General features: G+C 39.4%; 1 protein-coding gene across 2 annotated transcripts in view; it reads left to right on the top strand.

Annotated features, from left to right (window-relative positions):
* GPD2 (glycerol-3-phosphate dehydrogenase 2) overlaps window positions 1-26,845 on the top strand; it is a 142,213-nt gene that overhangs the window by 13,936 nt on the left and 101,432 nt on the right. For both annotated transcript variants that reach the window (XM_081095591.1, XM_081095590.1), the window contains exon 2: window positions 24,448-24,557. In XM_081095591.1, the coding sequence (XP_080951717.1) occupies window positions 24,456-24,557 (102 nt within the window). In that variant the 5' untranslated portion in view covers window positions 24,448-24,455. The remainder of the gene's footprint in view (window positions 1-24,447; window positions 24,558-26,845) is intronic.

The following is a 26,845-nucleotide window of genomic DNA, read 5'->3' as shown; positions in this document are numbered from 1 at the left end:
TAAATAAATTTTGCTGTGAAGAGAATCAGAGAAATGGGAAAATTCTTGGAAGAAGATATTGGTTAAGAGAGGGTATTTTTAGGAACCAGAGAGTAATAGAGTGAGCTTAAGTAGAGAAGAAATGATAGAATGACTAAGGAGCAAGGATAAACTAATGAAGCAGGAAAGAGTGATGGCTAAATGTTGGAGTATAATTCCTAAAGGGCCAGGAAGTGAGGAGATCTAGCGTACAAATGAAGAGGTTACTAGGAATAGGGACAGTTCAGTCATAGTAAAAAGGACTGCAGAGCCCACCTGGTATGGCTCAGTGGTTGAGTGTTGACCAGGAGGTCACGGTTTGTATTCGGTCAGGGTACATGCCCAGGTTGCAGAATTGATCCCCATTTGGGGGCGTGCTGGAGGCAGCCGATAGAAGATTCTCTCTCATCATTGGTGTTTCTATCTCTCTCTCCCACTTCCTTCCTCTCTGAAATCAATAAAAATATATTAAAAAAAGAAAAGAAAAAAGGATTGCAGAGACAGTGGGTAGAAGCTGAAAGGTCATGGTTTGGGTTGTGGGAAAATGGAGTTCTTACCTGATTGCTTCTTCTTTCCCAAGGAAGTGTGAGAATATTGGGGTGGGGAGGAGTGAAACAGGTCTGGGGAAAAAGATTTGCAATAGCTATTTGGAAACATCTCCAGGAAGTGCCCATTATAGATTTGCAGCCATGAATTTAAATTGAGGCTAGTTGTGGTTGTGTGTTTTCCTCCAGACATTTCTTCAGCTTTGTAGGTGGAGGCTTGGAACAGGCCAATGGTTGGGTGCAATTTGAGGGTGAGCCAGGTAATTGAGAAGCAGGAAGAGAGGTCTAAGGGACTTACCGGTGCTTACAAAGGAGAGGTTACAATGATGGACCTTGACTCTAAACTTGGAAGACATGGAAGTGAGGGTGTAACTAATAGTGGGAGAAATTGTAGGTCAATGGACTGGAAAGCCAGATACTGCCAAGAAGATGCTGCAATAGAAAGAAATAGAATAGATGAGCTGTAAGAAGAAAAAGTGGTGCTCACATTGTGGGATGCTTGAAGTCTCAGAGCTCATGCAAGTAATCAAGATGCCAAATCAGAGGTTATAAGAATGAGCGTGGGTGCCTGAAACTCGGTCCAAGAGAAGATCATCAGAGGTGAGATGGTTTAGGAGCTGGAGGCTCCGTGGACATGTAGAAGATGGCTAGAGTGAAGTGAAATGTGATTCTGTCTGATCCTACAAGGAAAGTTTGGAAAGGGAAACAGCCGGGTGCCTGTCATCAGTGAATGAGGGCAAACAGTAGTACATGAGTCGATGACAGCAGGAAGGGATAATGGGTGGTAAAGTCTAGTGACATGAACTTCAAAACAGGTATGATTTTTGAAAGAGGATAGAGGAGAAATTGGAAGGTGAAAGAGACAATTCATTTCCAGGCTGGGGTATTTTTAGGATAGGAGCTGGAGTGTTACTCAAAGTATTTACAACTCAAGTGGAATGGGAATCACAGAAGCAAGCTTTTGGTCTGTAGTAGGATCCTGGGTATCTTTTGGGAAGCTAAGCATTAACTCTTTAATCACTTTATCATAGGAACGTCCCAGGCAAGGATCTACTTACCATCTGGTTCATAGATATTTTGATATTTTAGCAACTGGTACAGCCATCCCTATTTATACTGGCTGAACACTAGGCTTAAATCTGAGTGTATAATCAGCCTCCCCTTGATGGAATACTGGAAAAACGGTGTCAATAAGCTTTAGCCTTAAAATTCAGGTTAAATCTTGCTTTCTCCATGTTTCTGGGTTTTGCCTGGTAGAAGGAACAATCAGAGAAGAGAATATTATGGAGTTTGTAGAGGGTAGACAGTGAGTTTCAGATGACAGAAGGGGCAGGGGGAGGGCTGAGAAGGTCAGAAATGGGGCAGATAGTTTCTGGTGACGACTGAGGTAACGAGGATTGTGAGGCATGCTGGAATTGGTCCTGAGATATCTTGGAGGAAGCTGGGTGAAGACCTGGTGGCAGCTCCTTTTGACTTGGTAGCCAACGATGAGCAAAAGGCTCCTGAGTTTCCATAGCCTTAGGCATCTCCGATGGCCTAAGGGCCAATTGGAGAATAAAGGCCTCCTTGGGCACCACTCTCAAGTGGCAGGAGACCACACTCTCTAAGGGCCTCTTCCTAGCCAAGATGGTGGTGTGATCCCGGGGGGAGGTGCTTTCTCCTATTTGGCAGAAACTAAGGAGTGCTGCTTCTGGAGGCAATGATCATAGCAGTCTTCCCTCCAAATGGGTGGACTATTGTGCTCTCCACTCCACTGTCACTGTCATGGGCGTAAGTATATGTCCTTAGGAGTTTATGGGTAGATGTTTGCACCCAGTCTCCTGATTTCCATGCTCCCAGACTCATGTCCTTTCAGTGTATCTCCCAGCACTGCTTCAAGGAACTGGGAATGGGAGAATGGTCTTTTAAATTCAAATGTGATTCTGTCTGATCCTACAAGGAATGTTGTAAGGAGTAAGATAATGGGTATAAACCGACTAGCACAGTCCTTATAACACAGTATGCAACCAGCAAATATACCTAAAAGCCTTCCTTGCCAATTCATTGCCTACTGGACAAAGGCCAACGTCCTCTGAATGGCATATAAGCTCTCCGGAGATGTGGCCTTGCTGCCTGGTGAGTCTCCTCCCCTCCTTCCTCACGTATGACTATTGCATAGCCTCCTGTGCTCCAGGCATATCACACCCTCTTGTTCTGGAAAATGAAATATTCATTCATGCTGTCATGACTTTGCTCATGTTCACCCTGCACCTGGTCAACCTTCAACATTTGAGCTAATGCTTTCTCTACAAACCTGTTGTGATGATGTTTCCTATCTCCCTTTCCCCTCAGGGGTAATTACTCCCTTATCCCCTTTTCCAAACCTTATTTGTATCTCTTGTATTTGTTTTAGAATCTTCTCTAACCTATGAATTTCTTAAAGCCAGAAATTATGAATTATTCATCTTTGTTTACTCACAGGCTGCCACACTAGGTGCCCAATGAATATTTGTTGAATAAATGAAAATTCAATACATATTTGACTTTACAAATTATATTTTGTTTATTCTTTTTTTTGTTTTGTTACTTCAACAGTGGAGGTAAATTTTCTGATAAAGGAGATGAATGCAGAAGAAAATTAATGGCCATGAGTTAGGACAGGAGGTGTACTTAATTCTGTTATTTTTCTTTTACTGATGACTGTTATTTACTTGAGTTATATAGTGGTTTTGCTCACAGTGTTATTGTTTTATTCTGAATTGGAATCATGAACTTAAAAAAATTTTTACATTAAAACATAATTGGCATACAATATTATATTAGTTTCAGGTTTACAACAGTGATTTGACATTTATGTATCTTGTGATGTGGTCACCATATTAAGTCTGGTAACCAGTTATTTATTTTATAACTGGAACTTTATACCACTATTTCTCTTCACCCGTGAAGATTCCAAATATAAGGTACTAGTAAATCATATGATATTTTTTCTTTTTCTGCCTGACTTTTAGTTCACTAAGCATAATACCCTTTAGGTCCATCCATTTTGCTGCTTTCCGTTGTGGCTGCACCAATTTACAATTCCACGAATAGTCATGAGGGCTCCTGTTTCTTCACATCCTTGCCAACACTTGTTATTGGTTGACTTTTTCATAGTAGCCCTTCTGACTAGGGTGAGGCAGTATCTCTTTGTGGTTTTGATTTGTATTTCCCTGGTGATTAGTGATGTTGAGCATCTTTTCAATTCTTGTTGGTCATCTGTATATTTTTGGAGAAATGGTTTATTCAGGTCCTCTGCCTATTTTAAAATCAGATTGTTTGCTTTTTGATGTTGAGTTGTATGATTTCCTTGTATATTTTAGACACTAAGCCATAATCGGATATGCCATTTGCAAATATTTCCATTTTGTTGATGGCTTTCTTTTCTGTGCTTCTAGAAGCTTTTTAGTTTGATGTATTCCTATATGTTTATTTTGCTTTTATTTTTCTTGCCCGAGGAGTCATACCCAAAAAGATACTGCTAAGATCCCTGCTAAAGAGTTTATTGCTGATTTGTCTTCTAGGAATTAAGTGGTTTCAGGTGTTACATTTATGTCTCTGATCCATTTTGAATATATATTTGATATGGTGGAAGAGAGTAGCCCAGTTTAATTATTTTGCATTTATCTGACCAGTTTCTCCAACACCACTTATTAAAGAGTATGTTCTTGCCTCCTTTGTCATAGAGTACTTGACCAAATAAGCAAAGGTTTATTTTTGGGCTCTCTGTTCTGTTCCATTGATCTATGAGTCTGTTTTTGTGCCAGTACCATACTGTTTTGATTACTATAGCTTTGTAATATAGTTTGAAATCAGGGAGTGTGCTACCTTCAACTTTGTTCTTCTTTCTCAAGATTGCTTTGGCTATTCACAGTCTTTTGTGGTTCCATATACTAGGTGTACCGGTTAATAATGGCGGATTTTGTAATCAAAGAAAACACGATAATTTCAAGAGAAACATCAACAGTGCTTTATTCAAAGCAACTTCCATCCCTAGCTACACATTTCCCGTATCTTTAGGTAATTTGTGGATACCGTCCCAATAGAACTTTTCTTGTTTTGAGGCAGACCATTCAGAGACCCAATTTTCCACTTCTTCGTATGTTTTGAAGTGCTGCTCAGAAAATGTGTGTGCCATCATCAGAACAAGTGGTAATCTGAAGGAGCAAGGTCTGGTGAATACGGCGAATGGGTTAATACTTCCCAGGCAAGATCTTTTAACGTGTCTTTAACTGGTTTTGAACTGTGTGATGGTGCATTATCATGAAGCAAAATTATTTTGCCGTGTCTTTTGGCACATTCTGGTCGTTTCACGATCAAAGCATGGTTCAAAATGATTATTTGTTGTCCGTAGCAATCAGGATTAAAGTTTTCACCTGGTTTTAGAAGCTCATAATACACCACACCTTCCTGATCCCACAAAATGCAGAGCATTGTCTTCTTTCCGAAGTGATTTGGCCTTGCAGTCGATGTTGATGGTTGACCTGGATCAACCCATGATTTTGTGCATTTGGGATTCTCAAAATAAATCCACTTTTCATCGCCAGTCACAATTCGACGCAAAAAAGATTTTCTTTTGTGCCGTTGAAACAACATTTTACTGATGACTTTTCGGTTTTCCATTTGTCTTTCATTCAGTTGCTATAGCACCCATTTTCCTTCCTTTAAAATCTTTCCCATTGCTTGTAAACAATGGCAAATTGTTTGCTGAACAACCTTTAATCTTCCTGCAAGTTGTTTTTGAGTTTGACACGCATCTTCATCCAATAATGCTTGTAATTGTTGGTCTTCAAACTTTTTCGGTTGACCTGGATGCTCTTTGTCTTTCACATTGAAATCATCACTTTTAAAGCATTTAAACCAGCGTTCACAAGTGTCTTGAGATGGAGCATGTTCACCATAAGCTTCCCAAAGTATACAATAACTTTTCAGCAGCACTTTTCTTTAAAATAAAGTAATGAATTAAAACTTCCCACAAATGCTCTTTTTTTGGCACGAAATTTGACATTTTTAAGCGTAAAAATATCTATGATGTTAACACCTTCAGCAAATTTGACGTATGAAGTTTTGAAGCTTGCTGTCAATACAACAAAATAGCGTACATATCAAATTGCATATATATCAACATATGTGTTACTCCATCTATTGAAAAAAATCCGCATTATTAACTGGTAAACACCTAGTACATTTTAGGATTATTTATGCTAGTTCTTAGAATAATGCCATTGGTATTTTGGTAGGGATTGCCTGAATATGGAGATTGCTTTGGGTAGTATGGACATTTTAATGATATTAAGCTGCCCAACCCATGGACATGGTATTTCCTTCCATGTATTTCTGTCCTCTTCAGTTCCTTCCGCCAATATGTTATACTTTTTACCGTATAGGTTTTTCATTTCCTGTAATAATTAGCTTTCTAAGTTTCACACCCTACATCAAACAAATGCAGTTTTCTCATGGTGTTTATGTATGATGACCGGGCAGTTTCCAGTGCCTTCTTACAATTGCTGGGTTATTGTGGGGAACCTTTTGGAACCTTGGTTAAAATTTCCAATTTCTTTTAGCTTTCTTCATATCTTGGGTTTCTTGATCCTACATGAACTGGTTAATTACATATAACAAAGAATTGAGATCATGTAAATCAGACATCAGCAATAAGAACCTAGTAAGAGAAGAATGGAAAGGGCACATGTGAAATGAAGTAGCAGGAGTAACTTCTTAGTGCAGATGGATGGGGAATGATGGCTATTAAGGGGAGAGCAAGGGTATGTTGAGCGGTGGGAAATGGAAGGGATTCTGTGGGTCTGGCTAAAGGTGGTTTGGGGAACACAGTACACTATTTGGTAGAGGTTGACATGCACTGAATGAGTGACCAGACAACACCCATTTTGACACTTAAGATGGGTTTCTGACTCTGGTTCCCAAGTTCTTGCTAACAGGTTAACCAAAGTCATGTTATATGTTTTTTACATCTGACATCTAGATATTATAATATAAAGGACACATTTAAAGAAATATCTTGATTTGTTTAAAAATATCATGTCAGAGCTGATTGTCTTGACATTTTCGTTTTACATTAGTATGTTCTTTATGGTAAATGGTGTTCAGGGTTTATGACTGAGCCAGAAAGCAATTCCTCACCTTCTTTGAACTAAAAATAAATTCCAAGAAATATTCTGAATAGAGGGGAAAAAACACACACACTCTTGTGGGTCAAAGTTGTCCCAGTGACTTGGGTTAACTGAGGTCAGAAACCTTTGCTCAAGCCTCTTCTGGGGAATGTTTTAAACCCATCAACTGAACTGCTCAGGACAGACAAGAAAGACCGTCAGCGCTGGGCTCCCTGTGGTTAGCGCCGGACCTCAGGTGAGAGAGAGCCTGCTGCCTCCTGACCTCTGTGACAGGTAACCTGTGGCCTGGACTTAGATCTGTGTGAGATGTTGGGCTTTACAGTTTTTCTTTTGTTTGTTTTGTTTGTTTGTTTTTCTTAGAACAAATAACAGTATCCGTTCTGTTTGAGAGAACGTTTATTTTGGGGAGCGATGCTAGAGAAATGACGGAAGAGGCCTGCCTACTGTTTTTTCTCAGGGAAGTGATAGGATTTATATCCCAACCTGTGAGTCTTAAGTGCCTTTGCTTGGTCTGAGACAAGCTCCATGTAAGCGAAAGCAGGGTTATGCCCTGTGTAGATTAGCTGTTTTTGTTCTCTCCTCTGACCCCAGTTTTCTCTGTCACCCCAATTCAGCAATGCAAATGTGGGAGCCCGTTGTACGTGCTCAGTAATGGGAGTTGTTGATGGCAGGTGCATTTTGCACCTTGGTATATGATCTCAAATTCTCAGTATAACTTGTGAAATAGATGAGATTTTATGGATGAGAAGACTAAAGCTCATAGTCACAGAGATAGTAAGTGGCTAAGTTGGAATTCAACCCAGGGCTGCCTGTCTTTGATGGCCCCTACACTGACTGCCTCTGGCCCAGAATGTGCTCTAGCTGTGCCTCCTGCAGAGAATGTTCTGTGGCTGTGTTCCTGCATGAGGGCACTGAATTGTCACAAGGTGGGGAGACAGAAGGAATGTTGGCCCCATCTAGGATGGCTTGTCCTTTCTGTATTGGTGGACTTCCTGGCACAGTGGATGGGTCCCCCCCGGCTGTGGTGTTGGCTGAAGAGTTAACCTTGGGGAACACCAAATTCTAGTAAGTTCCATCAGCTTTGCAGTCACTGATTTTATTAGATGTTGGGATTTTTGATGTTGTGTTAAACTTTAAACCCCTCACTGGATGTAATATAAAATAACATTTCAAGATTAGTTTAGATGTAGTTTAACTTGGGTTTAAATAGTTATTGGGTTGGTGCTCAAGGCAAATTCATTCTAGTTAGTGTAGAGACTGTTCTTCAGAATACAGTAGATAATTTTGTGACACTTTCCAGTTCTTTCTCCAAGATTCCTAATAAATTATAAAGGCAAATGATTCTTTTCTTTTTTCTGTATGGATCTTTTACTTTAGTTCATTAAAGATGAGAAAAGTTGTATAACAGGAAGATCACTCAAGTAATGGTCAGATGATATGGGATTTAGTCAGATGTCAGCTCTCTGCAGGGTGCTCTTGAGAATGTTTACTTTTTCACTTCTCCCCGCCCCTCCCCCCCCACCCCCCAGCCACCACACTGGACTTGTTTTTATTACAAGAATAATTCATGCTCACTTTAGAAATTTTAAGAAAGGATTCACACAAGGAAGAAAATAAAAATGACTTACAACCCTACCATTCAAAGACGAAATGGGTTTTAAACATTTTGGGTATAACCTTCTAGCTTTCATGTGTCTGTATGTGTGTATGGGTGTGTGTGTATGCACATATACTTAAAAGAAATACACACACACACAGATACTGATTTATGTACTTTTGTTCTCTTCATAGTTAATTTTCTACTTGCCCATCATCTTATCTATATCCAGAGTGTAATTAATGCGGAATGAATTAATTTCTAAGCTATAAAGACATTCTAGAATGTCTAACTTACTTAAGGCTGTCTGCTTACTTGTAGCTCTTCCTTCACTTTATTATAATTATGACCAGTTTACAACTGTTGCTTTTTCAAGTCAGAGTGGGATAAGAGATGCTGATGGCAGACATTTTGGTGGTTAGTTTGGAAAACAGGAACAATGGCCAGAGGCCCTGGAGAGCAAAAGGCCAGGGCTATGGGATCTACTAGTAGAAGTGGTATGACAAAGCAAAAGTACTGATGATCTCAATCTTTTATAGAGGAGACTGAAGTCCAGAGAAGTCTGGCTTTGTGCAGGCCGAGATTGCCTTAGATAGGGTGGAGTATCAAATATAGTCTGAAAAAAACCATGCTGCTGGCAGCTGCCAAACTAATGACCCAGGAAGTAGGTATAAGTGCACTGGGTGAGGTCTGGCCTGAAGGTCACTGGATTGATATTGGAGTCTGGAGTTTTGGCAGGAGTCTGGAGTTTTGGCAGGAGTCCTATTAGAAATTTCATTTTGTGAGTCACTTGCCTCCTGAGTGCCTCATGGTAAAAACAGTGTCTCATGGTAAGAACACAGACTGTATGGGTTCAATTTCTTGGGTTAACTTTGGGTTTCATTAAACATTATCTTGAAATTTATGGTTGAGGAGAGGCTGTTGAGTATAAATTGCTAACGTGCTCTGCTGATTTCCATCAGCGATGTGATTTGACTGACAACAGTGTGAGCCTAGCCCACTGGGGTCTGGTGAATTACATGTGCTCAGCCAGAGTGTTTCTTGAGCTGGAATTGAAATGCATGGCCCTTTAGTTTCCAGTGTGATGCCAACACTCAGGCAATTGACTTTTGCTCTTCAGTCTCCAACAGGGGGAAAATTATGAAATAAAATGGGGAGAGGCCAGGCATACTGAAGATCCAAACCCATAAATATAAATAACTGCAATTAATCATTTGCAGTCTCTCTTGTCTATTAAATCTGTACTCAGTGGGTCAGTAAGTTGCACACAGCTCTTTAGCTCTCAGCCTGTGGTTGGTGGGGAATGTTCTGGGAGCGACAGCTTGTTGAGATGTGACCCAGGGTTCTTTTCCAAGATGAGTCCAAAATCAGTTCAAGCTATAATGAGTTGGGAGGGGGGGAGTCACTTGCAAACAACCCCAGCCCAAGGGGGAACAGAAATAGAAAAAAGACTTCTGCTGTTGACATTTGAGAGGTTCTCTCAGTTGACACTTACTCTTCTTTGCTACCAGCTTGTTAGGCCGAATAAGATAAAACAGCCTTATCTACTGTGTAAGTTCAGTAGATATTATATTCAAAATTATCCTGAGGTATTTGTTTTTCTATTATAGAATCCTGTTTTTGATTGTGGTTTATATTTTGACTATTTTCTCATGCGATTTGTTAACTCTCCTTGGTATGTCCTTTTTTCTTGCTTTCATCTACTCGCTATGAACATGGCTAGTGGTGTTCTTAAGTAAAAAATGACTGTTTTTACTCTTAATACCTTAAGAGGTATTAAGGGATGATCCTCCCTCCCCATCTCCCTCTTTCTCTTCCTCCCTTCCCTCCTTTTTTTTCCTTCCTACAAATTTCACCTTATCATTGCACTGATTAAGACCATCCATTGATTTTCTATCTCTGTCTTTTCAGAATAAGTGCCTTACAAGGAAGAAGTCATATGTGACTCAGCACCTGTCTTGCTCTCTGACCTCTCCTGTAACCCGTTACTCCTATCATTCATTGGGCTGTCGCCAGAGTGGCTTTCAGTGTCCATAGCGGCCAAGTTTGCACACCTGTTTCCTCCTTGTGGAAGGCCCTTCTCTCAGATCTCTGGGTGGCTGGCTCTTCCTCAATTACATTTTTGCCAAATCACCTTCATGAACATTCTATCTAAAGTGGATCCCCCGCTAATCCCAGCCAATCGCTAACCTAATATTCCACCTTGTTTTCTTCATAACACTTGTCAGTTTCAGAGCACTCAATTTTAAAATTTGTCTACATGTTTAATTTTTGTTTTCCCCAATCTATGAGAGCAGAGAAATCGCCAGTCCCTAGAGCAGTGCTGAGGACATAGCAAGCGTTCAGTAAATCCCAGGTGAATGTATGTTGCAGGACTGAACGTTTCTCCTTTCATTTTCCTTACTTGGGTAGGTCCTTCAGTGAAACTTTCCTGAGTACACGATTAAACTCTTGCTTTGGTTATTTTCTTAGAGTTCACCATTGTTATCTTTCCCTCACCAACTATAAGTGTGTTTTTTGTAAGCCAGCTTTTGACAAGGAATTTTGAAGTTTTTTAGGAGTGGCAGATAGATTATTTTTTGGCCAATTTATCTGTAAAGTCTTCTTTAAATCCATGATAGCACAGAAAAATGGTTCTAATTATTCATCGATCAGAAGCAGACAGCTTTGCCGCATTTTTTTCCCCCCAAGAGAATTTGGGTTCTGTTCAGATGAGATGGAATTGAAATAAGAATTTCCCTTTTCTAATCTTGAACTTGCGCTTGTGTCTGGTTTGAAGTTCTTAATCTTCATACTCTTCTGAAGTTGGTGGTGTTTGTTTCATCCATATTGTGTACAGCAAACTTCTAGGTGAACTCTTCTGACCTAGAACTCAGGAAGGAAGGGAGCAAAGACCTTTGAGTAGATAGAGCCAGACTGTTGAAATCCAAATGCTAAAATGCTGATAAGTTGTTCCTTCTGCCTTGCTCAGAATTATTTATTTGTATTTTAAACACAGTTTTAGCTAACGTGGCTCTCATTCTTCTGACCACAGTGGTAACGAGTTAGAAGTGAGCTGGAGAGCTCCAAGATCAAAAGGGAAAATTACCAGCAGCCTGACAGTTTGGAAGAAACAGGAAAACTTTGTGAAGCAGACAGGAAAAGAATTCAAATGGAACAGGCTGTTGTTTGGGGCCACTCAGTAAACGGGCTGATACTGTTGTCCCTGTGCTTTCCTGAGGGCACCGCCCTTTGATGGCATAGTTTGATGTTCATTTGGATGGCTCTGAGTCATCAATATTGACTTCATGGGCAATATCCTTTATTTAAGAAGAAGACTATGACTTGTATTTTTGAGATATTTTAATTCAAAGTAGTTTAGACATAAAAACACACACCTGTAAACTTCACTCAAATGTAAACTCTTGCAGGGCAGGAGTTTTGTATATTTGTTCTTAGTTGTACGTTCAGTGCCTAGCACATGTTAGATGGTCTGTCAATAATTAATGAATGAAAGAATGAATTCAAGCCTTATTACCCAATACAGCTAAATAAATAGGACATTAAGATAGTATCACCTTTAATGGGTAAGGTTTTTTTTTTTTTTTTGTCTTTATTGTGTGTTTTTTTTCCTTGTGCCTATTGAATGAAGAAAATAATGAAATAATATGAATTTAAAGTTAAAATAGCTCTGGACATTTTCAGAGATACTTTATAGGTGGCACGAGGAACCACACTTTCAAATGATTTGCCTGAAATCACAAAGCAAGCTGGTGGTAGAAACAGAATTAGAAGGCAAGTTTCCTTAATCTCACCTTGCTGGTGCTTTTTAAAAATCTTGTTTTGAGAATAAGAATAACATAGAGTCTTTTTTTTTTTTCTTCTTCTTTTTTTTTCCTTTTTACCTTCTGTAGCAATAGCGGCTCTAGAGACAATATTGAGTAGAATCCTTTTATCTTCTTAGGTTCATGCTATTTAAAAATTTTTTCTTATTGTTTTTTAGAGAGGGGGAGAGAGAGAGAGAGAGAGAGAGAGAGAGAGAGAGAGAGAGAGAGAGAGAGAGGAGAAGAGAAGAGAAAGAGAGGACGAGGGAAAATACTGATGTGAGTGAAAAACATAAATTGGTTGCCTCCTATATGCGTCTCAACCTGGGATTGAAACCGCAGTCAAGGATGTGCCCTGACTGGGAATTGAACCTGCAATCTTTTGGTGTATGGGACAACACCCCAACCAACTGAGCCACCCGGGTATGCTGTTTAAATTTTAGAATGTCAAATGCAAGGGTATTAGCTGTGTAATGTTGGTACACAGCTGTCTCATGCACAGTGACTAGACTTGTTAATAGTCTAGGACTTGAATGCTTTCTACTTAGGGTGTGTGCCAGTCCTTTTCAAGAAGAAAAGAAAAATCTAAAAGGAGAGGTTTGAAGAGGATGCCTATTCAAGTGGGGCAAATAAGATCTTATGACCAAGTTTGTTTTAGCCAAGATGACTAAGGAGGTGGAGCTATAGCTTTGCGTAGTATTTTTGCATAGGTGAAGGAAGAACTATTATTTTTTCTTTCCCATTTTGGGGGATGAAGGAATGGAGCATTTATAAGATGTTGTATGATTTGTATTTCATACTTCGGAATGAAATTGTTATTGGAATCTGTCTCTTCTGTTGCCTGATCCTTATTTCCTTAAGAGTCCCGTCATTTTTCAGGGAGTATAATTGCTAAGCTAAAAATACATTTTAACTCTAGTACATTTTAGATTTATTTTGCATGATGCTTTATGTGTGTAATTTGGACCTTGTTGAGAGTTACATCTATACTTGCAGCAGGTTATTAGTTAGATGTGTAGGGGAGTGAATTTTATTTTATTTTTGCTAATCCTCACCTGAGTATATTTTCCCATTGGTTTTTAGAGAGAGTGGAAGGGAAGGGGGGTGGGGGAGAGAGAGAAACAGCGATGTGAGAGAGACACATCGATTGGTTGCCTCCTGCATGAGCCCTGAGCCCTGAGCCCTGAGCCCTGAGCCCTGAGTGGGTCCTGGGATTGAGCCTGCATGTGCCCTTGACTGGAATTGAACCTGGGATCCTTCAATCCATGGGTGGATGCTTTTTAAAAAATATATATTTTTTGATTTCAGAGAGGAAGGGAGAGGGAGAGGGATAGAAACAGCAATGATGAGAGAGAATCATTGATCGGCTGCCTTCTGCACACCCCCTACTGGGGATCGAGCCCACAATCCGAGCATGTGCCCTTGACCAGAATCGAACCTGAGACCCTTCAGTCAGCAGGCCTACACTCTATCCACTGAGCCAAACCCGCCAGGAGTGAATTTTAAATGTAAATTCAGCAGGCTACAGAGGGAAAAAAGCTACGGGATGAAAATTGTGGTTAGCTTTATTTCCTGAAGATATTCTCAAGCTGAAGGAAGTAGAACAGTGTTCTCCCATCCCAGCATACTTCTTGGTCCCTGTTATAACTCTCAGCCATGGTGTGTGCACTAATAGAGCTGTAATAGAGCTATGATCAAATTTAGAACTATTTTTTTCAAAAAATAATGTAAGTAAATTAAATTAACTGAAGTTATTGTGCTATAACTAATTATAAAAAATTATCAGTCATAGTTTTTATTAGTGAGCTCAGGATTTCATGAACTACGTTCAACAAGTATTACCTAAAATGTATTTCTAGTGATAAAAATGTAATGCAATTGCAACTGAACTTCTGAAAGAAGTGGTACTTTTCCCTTTCATTCAGTGATAAAAATAATTAGGGAAAGTTAAATCAGTTGGCATCAGCATTTTGAAAATTTAAAAAATCCAACTTTTCAAAGGTTTTTATGTTGCAAGGCAGATTCTCAAACCTTCATCTCTGCTACTCAAAAAAATAAGAGATTTCAGAATAATGATCTTGAGTTTCTTCTTTAAGATTTTTTAAAAAATATTTTTTATTGATTTCAGAGAGGAAGGGAGAGGGAGAAAGAGATAGAAACATCAGTGATGAGAGAGAATCATTTGATCAGCTGCCTCCTGCACACCCCACAGTCCAGGCCTGTGCCCTGACTGGGAATCGAACCTGGGACCCTTGAGTCCACAGGCCGATGATCTATCCACTGAGCCAAACCAGGTAGGGCCTTTAAGATTTTTTGAGACTTCAAAGAAGGATGACTACATTTAGAAATAGTTTTTTTTTTTTTTTTTTTTTTTTTGGTTAGTGGTTAGGGTGTTGGTCTGAGGACTGAAGGGTCTTGGGTTTGATTCAGGTCAAGGGCACCTGCCTTGGTTGCAGGCTCCATCCTTGCCTCAGTCAGGGTTCCTGTGGGAGACAACCAATTGATGTGTCTTTCTTACATAGTTGTTTTTCTCTCTCTATCTCTTCCTTTCCCTTCCACTTTCTCTAAAAATCAGTGGCAAAAATATCCTCAGGTGAGGATTAACAAAAACAAAACAAAACAAAAATAATAAAAGACATCTGTAATTAAGATCCAGGCCAATAGAAACTTAATTATCTAAAGCACTTCTTTTTCCCATACAGTGGCCTCCCTACTCATTTTGTTGATGGTTTCTTTTGCTGTGCAGAAACTTTTTATTTTGATGTAGTCCCATTTGTTTATTTTTGCCTTAGTTTCCTTTTCCCTAGAAGATGTATCCTTAAACATATTGCTATGAGAGATGTCTGAGATTTTGCTGCCTAATGGTTTCTTCTAGGATTTTTATGGTTTCCCAGCTAACATTTAGGTCTTTCATCCATTCTGAGTTTATTCTTGTGTATAATGTAAATTAGTGGTCTAGTTTCATTTTTTTTGCATGTATCTGTCCAATTTTCCCAACACCATTTATTGAAGAGACTGTCTTGACTCCATTGTATACTCTTGCCTCCTTTGTCAAATATTAATTGAGTGTAATGAGTTGGGTTGATTTCTGGTTCTCTGGTTCTGTTCCATTGATCTATATGCCTGTTCTTGTGCCAGTACCAGGCTGTTTTGATTACGGTGGCTTTGTAGTATAACTTGATATCTGGTATTGTGATCCCTGCAACTTTGTTCTTCTTTCTCAAGATTGCTGCAGCTATTTGGGGTCTTTTTTGATTCCATATAAATTTTTGGAGTGTTTGCCCTAGAATTGTGAAATATGCCATTGTTATTTTAATAGGGATTACATTGAATCTACAGATTGCCTTGGGTAGTATGGACATTTTAATGATGTTAATTCTGCAAATCCATGAACAAAGAAAGAATATTCTTCCACTTGTTTATATCTTCTTCTGTCTCTTTTTTTTTCAACACCCTGTATTAACTGACTTATTTTCAATGGTTGTTGACCTGTTCTCTCTCTCTCTTTTTTTGGTGGCTTTTATTAAACTGATTTGAACTTCTGGAACCAGCTCAACCCTTCTCTGTGCCAACTCCTCCTTCTGTCAAGTTTCTAGTCTCCTGCCCTGCTTTGAGCTGAGGAATGGTCCTGGGCTAACCTCTTCTCAGTCCTCTGTAGCTGTGTGTTTGACCCTGAAAGAATATACCTGACCTAACAGTGCTCAGGGAGATTAGGAGGAAGCTTTTCCAAAGTACTTTCTTGCTAGAAGCTAGAACCAATACATATGAAATGTTTGTCCTCTTTCATTTTCTCTTTGTTTCCTGATTTTTGTTACTTTTTTTTGTCTTTATGGAATCCTCTTTCTTTGATTATATACTCCCCCCCCACCCCCCCCACCCCCCCAATCTTTGGGTTGGGCCCTTCTGGCTTGGGATTTCCTGGGGGAAATTGATTGGAATAGAACATGCTTTTCCTAAAGCAGTCTGTCTTCCTGATAGGGTGTGAAAGGCAAGGACAAAGCTAGGGTTTGGATGCTGAGCCAGGAATGTGTGATTATGTAGCTGTAGCTTCCGAATGAGCCACAGTCCAAAATTTTGGCCATCCAGAATCTGAGGATCCATTGTATTTCTAACTTTTCTGCTGACTTTTACTGGGTTCTTTCATTTATCTTGTTTTATCAGGAAAATATTTTTCTCAATAGCTTCAGAAGAGGTTGTCATTGTTGTGTTTATGGCTTTAAAAATTAATTAAATAATTTATTTATTTATAATAAGGGAAAGGCGAGTAGAAGGTGATTAAAAGATAAACGTGGCTACTATTTCCTCGTGACTTAGTATATTCACTTATTTCTATTGGGATAATCTTTTGAGGATAACCCTTGGGTCAATTTCCTATTGAGATTTGGCCTAAGTTCTTTCTTACAGTGTTTCAAACAACCCAAAAAAGGACAAGTAAGTTTTCAGTTTATGGACTAGGACTTCGCTCTTTTTCCAAAGAAGAGGTTGGGGGCCTCTGATGTTGACTATTTTGTTCATTTATGTCTGACAGCTTTCAAAAAGCATGTGTGTTTCTGCAGGACCACATGCTGCCATGTGAGATGTACCAGTATGTGTGTGGAAGTGCCTCTCTGCTTCGCTGGGGAGAATTCCTTTGCGGTTTTGACAGTGTAGTGTCAGCCCTGGGGAAAGAGAAGGTAGTAGTACATGGTGTGCTTTGATACTGTGTTAAGCACTTTATCAGCATGTGCTGGGTATGCCTAAACCAGTATATTCTTTCTTGTAGAGAAGTGTTCACAACATTTGCTGTCACACCAATTGGAATGATAAAGGGTTTGCTTTGTTGAAGCATGTTTAGTTCAAAACACCCAGAAACCTTGGCTTTTATAGTTAAAATGAGGCTGCTGGGTGGGAAGGTAGTTTAGAGCTCACGCCCTTTTGTTCCATTTTGCTGGGGACTTGCTGCAAGTTCCTTGATTGCATAGGACTTCCTCTGTTGAGATCCCGCACCCTTATTTTGTAAGATTCCTATGACCATCTCCTGTAAGACACTGATTTTGTATACAGGTGGACCTTGAGGCCTGGCCCTTTCAGTTGTTCCTTCTGTGGGTTAGAGTGTTATGACTCAAAGTAGATGAGGGGGCGTTTTTCCTGCACAGCTATAAGGTAAGTGCCTGCACAATTGAAGTATAAAGAGCTTCTTGCTACTTTGAAACTGCACATGCTATGTAAAGGGCTTCATACTTGTAGATTACATCCTGGTGTTTTCATTTTATGTTTTTTATTTTAGTTATTTTTAAAAATATTGTTTATTGATTTCAGAGAGGAAGGGAGAGTGAGAGAGATAGAAACATCAATGATGTGAGAGGATCATTGACCGGCTGCCTCCTGCATGCCCCCCACTGGGGATCGAGCCCGCAACCCAGGCATGTGCCTCAAACAGGATTTGAACCATGATTTCCTGGTTCATAGCTCAACACTGAACCACTGAGCAGTTCGTTTTATATTTTAAATTCCTCACTCACCTGGATTTCTCAGTGAATGTGATCAGAGTGGCATGGAATCCTTTATATCTTGCTAGAGAACACAGGCCCCAAGGACTGCAAGGCTTATGATTGAAATGACTCTTCTGAAAATGGTCTTTGAGCTATACCTTCTCCTCCTCTCTCCCCTCCCCAAGCAAACACTGACTACTCTTGTAAAAGATGAGAAGAAATATGCTTACATCTATGCTGGCAAAAGACTCAAAACCCTGAGAAGTCCCAGTTTCTCTTAAGTTAATGAGAGCATGAAGATTGGAAAGGAAATTGCTATTTCTATACCAGAGGTCCAAGGATAGGAGAATTTTTGTAAAGGTGAAGGCCCTGGGTGGATATCCAAGGAAGAGTGATAAATCCATATGGATGGATTTTCATTTATGCTAAATTAAGAGAGAAGCTAGGGCTGCAAGATAGGGAGAGGAGTTTGTGAATGCTATTTCAAGAATTCAGGGGCCAGGAATTGTGCTCTTGTTCTGGAATAAATTTGCTGGTGCGTGGTTGCTGAAGGGACCCTCAACCTTTTTTTTAGTGGGTGGTTATTTCTTGTTTTTAAGTTTAAAATGTGTGGTTTAATCATTCAAATATATGATTTAGCTGGGAGAGTAGCCTTCTGTCTGAATAGGAGGCAGAAAGGGTGAGCATTCAAGGAGTATTTGAAATAGGATCTGAGTAGTTATTCTTGTTGGTGTCACTATATATATTTTTTTAAAATATTTTTATTGATTTCAGAGAGGAAGGGAGGGAGAGAGAGAGATAGAAACATCAATGATGAGAATCATTGATCAGCTGCCTCCTGCATGCCCCACACTGGGGATGGAGCTCACAACTCCAGCATGTGCCCTGACTGGGGATTGAACCATGACTGCCTGGTTCATAGGTCGATGCTGAACCACTGAGCCACCTCGGCAGGGTGGAGTCACTGTATTTTTAATGGGACTCCTAAAGGACAGCTAAGAATTAGGTTGAGCCAGGTAAATTGCAGGTTTATATAAAAGCAGGGGTTAACAGACTTTGAGGAGTGGTAAACCCAGTTTTTGTTTGGCCCAAGTACATGAATTGTGTAGTTATATCTGTAGCTCTGGCAGAAGATTCCTCAAACCGTAGCTTCACCTCTGACTACTCCTGTGAGTTTGAGACCCACCTGTCCTTTTTTTTTTTTTTTTTTTTTTTTTTTTTTTACTGTTTTCTCTAAGTTGGTGTTCTATCAAGATCTCAAATTTCTTTAATTCCAAACTAAGCTCTTCTCCCTTAAACCTACTTCTCTTTCTAAAGTGTAATAGTGTAATGTTGAGGGCAGCCCCCAGTTACCAGGGTAAAACCCCTTGTGGTGTTAAGTCTCTTCCTGCTTCCTTTGTAATCAGTTGTCAGGTCCTGCCCTGGTTTCTATTTTGGTGCTGTCATTAGATTTCTGCAAAGCCTCAATCTCTGCATTTTGAACTTTTGAAATGATCTTAAGCCAGGCTCTCATTCTCTCACATGGGGACTATTTCATTGCCTGCTATTGGTCCCTCTGTGTTATAAGCTCACTCTTTGTTTCCTTCTAAGAATTTTATGGTTTCAAGTCTTACATTTAAGTCTTTTTTTGTTGTTGTTGTGTAAAGGGAACTCTCACATTTTTATTTATTTTTAATTTTTATTTTTTTGTTAATCCTCACTCGAGGATATTTTCCATTGATTTTAGAGTGGAAGGGAGAGGGAAAGACAGAGAAATATTGATGTGAGAGAAACACATTGATTGGTTGCCTCCTGCATGAGCCCCCACCAGAGTCTGGGCTGGGGAGGAGCCTGCAACCTATTTATGTGCCCTTGACTGGAATCGAACCCGGGACCCTTCCATCCTCAGACTGACGTTCTATGTACTGAGCCAAACCGGCTAGGGCTGTTTTTAAGTCTTTAATCTATATTGAGTTGATTTTTGTGTGTGATGCAAGATAGAGATCCAGTTTCAGTCTTTTGCATGTGTTTGTCCAGTTTTCCTACCACAATTCACTGAAGAGATTATCTTTTTCCTAATGGAATATTCTTGACTCCTGTGTCAAAAATTAATTGACAGTATATTTGTGCATTTATTTTTTGAGCTCTTTATTTTGTTTCATTGATCTCTGTGTGGTTTCATGCCAATGCCATACTGTTTTGATTACTATAGCTATGTAATATAATGTGAAATCAGGAATTGTGTTACCTTCAGCTTTGTTCTTTCTCAAGATTGATTTGGCTATTGAGGGTCTTTTGTCTATCAGAGCATTAACAGCACTCAATATATAGCACAATTAGTTATAAGACAGAGTTACAAGACAGACTTTGATATTTAATCCTCCAAATTGATTGTGATCCTCTTCAGGGTAGTTGATACACTCATATATATATTTAAATGAGTATCTTTCATTTAGGGTTTTGTTTAGTTGAGCTGGTGTTCTCCTTGCAAGAGTTTGAGGGCTGGCACTGGTCTATGCAAATGCAGGAATCACTCCTGAGTCAGTGTATTTGTGATTTAATTCATGGGCTATTAAATATGGACATCAGGCTATGCTGACTAAGCTAATTTTGTTGTTGTTAATCCTCACCCAAGGGTATATTTTTTTCCATTGATTTTGTTAACGTAAAAAAACCATTGAAACCTGTAAAGAATTTTTTTTTAAAAATATATTTTATTGATTTTTTACAGAGAAGGAGGGAGAGGGATAGAAAGTCAGAAACATCGATGAGAGAGATCGATCAGCTGCCTCCTGCACGCCCCCCAGTGAGGACGTGCCCGCAACCAAGGTACATGCCCCTGACTGGAATCGAACCCGGGACCCTTGAGTCCGCAGGCCAACGCTCTATCCACTGAGCCAAACCGGTTTGGCGAAACCTGTAAAGAATTTTTGTGAGTTTATTTGAGCCAAACTGTCGACATATGCCAGGAAGGAGAACCTCAACGAATTGAGATAATGCTCCGGAGAATGGTGGGGTTACATCTGCATTTATACATTGCAATCCAAGGAGGAACATAGGTGGGTTACATGAAATTCATTGGTGATAGATTAAGGAGGAGGGATAAAGCAAAGCAGGGAAACCCCTGGATTGGATAAAAAGTAAAATGATGGACACATCCTTAGGTGGGTGCAGGAACAATTAACATGATGATGAAGGGATTTGTGGTATCTGTCCTGGCGCCCAGTACATTTGGTTGTGCCCCAGGGGCTCCAGATACAGGGAAGTCACAAGTTACCCAGACATTTCCAGGGTGTGTTATCACAGATGCAAAAAGACAGATGGGCTCAGTTAAGGTAAAGGTGGACCTTGTCAGTGAAGACACCGGCCTAGGACATAACTGCCCACCATCACTGCTTTTAGTTAAAGTTTAATTTCAGACCATCCTTTGTGGTTACTTTAGGTCTCCGAGTTTGCAAGACCGCCATTCAGGCCTCCCCTGAGCTTGTCAGGTCAGCATGTGGCCCCTTTCGTCCACAATTTTTAGAGAGTGGAAGGGAGGGGTACAGACAGAGAGAAACATTGGTGTGAGAGACATATCAATTGGCTGCCTCCCGCATGCTCCCGAACCAGGGCAGTAATCGAACCTGCAACCGAGGTACGTGCCCTTGACCAGAATCGAATCCGAGACCCTTTAGTCCTCAGGTCGACGGGCATTCTAACCACTGAGCACTCGGCAAGGGCCTAAGCTAATATTTTTGGATAATTTTTCTACCTTGATTTTCTCACAATTTTAGTTGCAAAATGTAAAAATGTATTGATATTCTTGTTCCTCTTGGCTAAGTTACTGGTTGCAGCTTTTACTTAGAAGGAAACATCTTTTCTTTTTATAATAAGTGTGCAAACTTTTCTCCTTATAATGGAATGTAAATGGGTATAAGTACTCCAGAGCATGTGGTTTATATTTATCTGGCTTTACATTTCTTTCAGCATTGAAATAAAGTCCTTACATTATCTGGCAGAAGGTTACCAGTAGATATTTTATCAGAGGGCTCTTCACTGCCTTAGTCAAGGGACTGTACACTTTGAGGGAGTTTTGACAATAGGACTTTCCTTTGGGAGTAACAGAAAAACCTGGGGTGTCTCTTTGAGAACAAAGGCAGGGCAGACCCACCCATGCTTAAGAACATAGACTAAGCTGTGGTTTTGTCACTTACTAGGGAGTGGCCTTGGGCAAGTCCCCTATTTCCTCTTTTATGAAATTAGGTTGTTGTAAGGTTGATGTGAGCTGATATATATAAAGAATTAAAAGCATAGTACTTACTAGATTAGCAGATAATAAATGATAAATATTAATCATCATCATTGTCTCGTTGTCGTCATCATCATCATCATCATCATCATCATCATCATCTTAGGAGAGCCAGGTCAAATTGACTGATTCTGTGCTCTGTGTGTGTGTGTGTGTGTGTGTACGTGCGTGTGTACTTTTGTTTTTGAATTACCTGTAAGAGTGATTTACTCATTACAACTAGGTAGATGATCTTATGGATGAATTTGATCACAATAGAAATAATGATTCCCTAAGTATAGATTATCTTATGAAATTACTGAAAAAAAGAAATTATTGATTATAGTCAATATTATTACTAACTTTGCAAAATAATGTGTTAATGCAGTTTATTTTTTTTTGGTTAGTATTAGTGGCTCATTGAAAAAATCCCATGAAAATATGACACTTAGCAAGGTTTGGCTTCAGACAAATGAAATTGAAGCCGTATAATGAGGTGAACAAGGAATACAGGAACTTAGACAACTGGAAAAATTGCCTCCAAGATGAACTGGCTGCGTGGTCACCTTTGCTGAAGTATTTTCATTGACTGTATTATATGACATCCCTCAGTTGGCTGTGCTGATGTGTGGTCTCCTTTCTGAGGTCACAAATGACATTATCAACAAGACAGAAGCAATGAAACTGAGCTAAAGTCAATCAGCTATAAAACACATCCAAGGAACCACCAGGCTGCTGTTGATATGGGGAGGGCAGATACATACATTGTTTAGGTAAATAAAACTAGGTCTCTGTTGTCTGTCCCTGCCTGTCAGGGGGACCCAGTTAGCCTGGATATCGTATGTTATCTCGTCTGGGCTGCTAGGGTTTCTGTTGTGCGATTGGCACCCATGTGAGCATTTACAGCAGTAGTAGAACGATGCTGGTGAGCTGTAACAAATGGATGCTTTCCAAATTGGCTAAATTATGGTTTCTACATCAGAGAAACCTGGGACATGAGGTTTTGTTTATGGTTGACTGAATGATGAAGGGAGGCGCCTAGCCAGCATATACCAACTGTTGTGCACAACTTGGGAGAGAGGGAATGGTTGATGGAGAGAAGGGACGATCAAGAAGATGCCTCCAGTAGCAGAGAACGTATGTATGCCTGTGAAATAGTTTTTTTGGTGAGAATCTTAATAATAAAGACGAATCTTAGACTTTAGGAGTTTGTCAGAAGGAATGAGATCAGAGTAAAAATAAAGTTTTAAGAAATGCCAACTTTTATTTTAGTAGATAACTTATAGTATTCCAAAATAAATTTTCTGTGGAATCATAGTTACCAACTGCACTGTGGTTCTTTGCTTTAGGACCCAAACATTTTAGCTGCCATAATTTACATTGAGATGATATGTATTCTTTATTATCCTCGGTTAAAACTGACTTTATATCAACTACTTTCTTGAGGCAAGAAATATCTGTAGAGTATAAGGTGTGTCGTCTAGACAGGTCAGACCTCCGCCCATTCAGGAAAATAGGGTAGTGACTTCCCTGAAATATGTGGGTGTGTCAGCTCCTTTTGTGAATAAGTCTCAGGCAGGTACTATGGACTGTAGGTTTGAATTCTTCTTAGGTGATCACACAGTATTATCTTTTTTTGTTTAACAGAATAAAAACTGGCAAGAGGTTTTTTTTTCCCCCCCCAGTGGAATTTTTATTTTTATGCTTTTTATTTATTTTATTTTATTTTTTTGCTTTCTGAAAAGTAAAGAATATTTGTCTTTAAAAAAACTTTAAAAAAATACCATGAGTCTAATAGCAGAAATATTTTTACAAAAGGTGAGAAGAAAGACAGTCAAAAGCTAACACGATGTAAGACTTTAGAAAAACAGTGGGCACAAAAGAGTACTTGGTCTGGAGGGTTTTCCCTTGAAATAGGGGTGTCAGGCAAACTCGGCTAGAGGTAACTTTTTAAAGTTTCCTTAGTGGAAGGAGCTACAGCAGTGTTCAAACTGTCACTTTGTGAAAGGATCAAGGCATGGTTTCCTGGGCCTTTTTGTCTGTAAAGTGTAGAGTAGACTCTTTTAGGGATAGAAATGTAAGTGTGTGGGCTTTGGGCTCTACTGAGAACTTCATTAGGAAGGGGAAAACTCGGGGAGTTGTACCACAATGTGAATTAAACACTTGACAAAGAACCCAAAGCAGGCATGGAGTTCATTGTCATGTTGAGTGACAGAAGACTTCTCCTGGTTCTCCTTGTGGAGGGGATTAGCGGTGGAACAAATCTGGGAGGACAGTGTGCAGTTTTGTCAGATGCACAATGACATTTCTTTTCACAGCTCTCTTGACTTTGTACTGTTTAAATATCTTCGGTTGTCCCTTAATTTGCTTTTCTTTCTTTAATTCCTGTTGGAAGGGAGCTTTTGTATAGTCAGTTCCCATGTTTATTTGTGTTTTTTTTTTGTTTATTGTTTTTGAATGGAAATACTCAAAATGGTATGTTAGTAACTGACTTATTTTATATTTTCTTTTCTAGGTTAACATAGTTTCATAAATACACAGTCTCCTTATTATTTGGACTGTTCATGTAATGAAAATCCTAATTAACTTTTTTGTTTCCTTTTTTTTTTTTGTAGGCTAAGAAATGGCATTTAAGAAGGCAGTAAAAGGGACAATTCTTGCTGGAGGAGGTGCTCTCGCAACTATTCTAGGCCTCTCTCAGTTTGCCCATTACAGAAGGAAGCAAGTAAGTAACGGCACACGTATTGATTATAGCATGAAACTTAAATGTGTGAAAGAATTGTGTGTGGGGTATGTGTATGCTGATGGTTTTGTTTAGACATTACTGTCTCAGTTTGATCTGAAAGACACTAATTTAGAAACTGCCTTAAGGATCCTTGAGAACTGCATGTATCTGATTTTAAAAAAGTAAATTTCTTTATCAGAAAGTATTATATAACTTAGCCTCTGTTTGTGCTTTGGTTTTAAAAGACTGCTTCATTTCCAAGTGCCAGCGTTTGTTCATTTAGTCTTTTCCTTGTTTCATTCTTCCAAATGTCTGGATACCTTCTCTGTTCCTGCCAAAAGTTTGTCTTGTTAGAAGGCAGGCAGCTGAGAAAGGAAATGGAAAAGAAAGAGCCTGTATTAAAGGCCCAAATTTGAATGTTGGTTTTGTTTCTTATTGGTTTAGTTTATGTAGAACTGCTTTATATTAGGTAAAATTTTTATGGGGGAAAGACATGAAAATGTGATTGGTATTGTTAACGTAAAAAAAACATTGAAACCTGTAAAGAATTTTTGTGAGTTTATTTGAGCCAAACTGCCGACATATGCCGGGAAGCAGAACCTCAACAAATTGAGATAATGCTCCGGAGAATGGTGGGGTTACATCTGCATTTATACATTGCAATCCAAGGAGGAACATAGGTGGGTTACATGAAATTCATTGGTGATAGATTAAGGAGGAGGGATAAAGCAAAGCAGGGAAACCCCTGGGATTGGATAAAAAGTAAAATGATGCCATCCTTAGGTGGGTGCAGGAACAATTAACATGATGATGAAGGGATTTGTGGTATCTGTCCTGGCGCCCAGCACATTTGGTTGTGCCCCAGGGGCTCCAGATACAGGGAAGTCACAAGTTACCCAGACATTTCCAGGGTATGTTATCACAGATGCAAAAAGACAGATAGGCTCAGTTAAGGTAAAGGTGGACCTTGTCAGGGAAGATACCCGCCTAGGACATAACTGCCCACCATCACTGCTTTTAGTTAAAGTTTAATTTCAGACCATCCTTTGTGGTTACTTTAGGTCTCCGAGTTTGCAAGACTGCCATTCAGGCCTCCCCTGAGCTTGTCAGGTCAGCATGTGGCCCCTTTCATCCACAGTATGACGTTTCCAAATAATTTGAAGTGTTCAGTTGATTTTTATTTTATTTTTTCCCCTTTGGAGAAAAAAGGCACCACAACTATGCCTTCCTATAGTTTATATTAATGCTAAGAAATAATTTTGGTGAATGGTTTTGCTTTTTTTTCTGGGTTGAAATGCTGGTAGCCACCTCAGTAGTCAGTATAAGTCCCCCAGGACCTAAGGATACTTTGTGATACCAGCTGGGTGGTGCGTTCTCTTTTTGTTTTTGGGTGGTGCATTCTCTAAGCAAAGATGGAGATGCAGGAATGTGGGAAGCTTTTTGTGGCTGGGTTATCTATGAACTACTCGTTTTTACACTTTTGTGATAACCTTTAAGCCCTGGTTGTCTTACATTTGTTGTTTTGGTTGCTTTCGGCTATAAGGTGGAGGAGCTAGCCTCGGCTTGGAGTCCTATGTCCTGAATGGGAAATAGCACTTTAAAAGCACATATTAAGAAAAATCAATTTGCTGGCTTATAGTTTTTTTTTTTAAAAAAAATATTTTTATTGATTTCTAAGAGGAAGGGAGAGGGAGAGATGGAAACACCAATGATGATAGAGAATCATTGATTGGCTGCCTCCCGCACGCCCCCTACTGGGGATCAAGCCTGCATCCTGGCCACATGCCTTGGGATGGAATCATGATTTTCTGCTTCCGAGGTCAACACTCAACCACTGAGCCACAGCTAGTTGTTTTTAAGGCTTATTTTTAGTGCTTCCTCCTAAAGATGGACCATGTTCAACAGATTAATTAGTCTTTTTCATTCTTAACTTTGAGCACATTACCTTAAGGTTCCCCCAGGAGTACATGTTACAGGTATTATTAATTGCCTAACTTGTTACTGAAACTTAACTTTACCCATTGATAATTTTTGATGCACACCACTTTCTTTTAAAATATTGTCTTGGTTCCTTAAAAGTGAATGTGAAAAGACAAAAAAAATTATATGTGATAGTTTTCCTTCTATTCTTTCCCTTGTAAATATGAGCTAATATAACCGACATGGTACCTGAACCCTTACAGAACTATTCAGTCACCAAATGTGCTTTAACCATTGGTCAGCTCTGAGAATCAACCTGTTTGTATTTAGAATACAATTCCTGTCTGCATTTTAGGAGGGAAGTTTTG

The sequence above is a fragment of the Myotis nattereri genome (genome assembly GCF_964212035.1).
Source record: "Myotis nattereri genome assembly, chromosome: 7".
NCBI lineage: Eukaryota > Metazoa > Chordata > Mammalia > Chiroptera > Vespertilionidae > Myotis > Myotis nattereri.
This window is presented reverse-complemented; position numbering and strand designations above follow the sequence as displayed.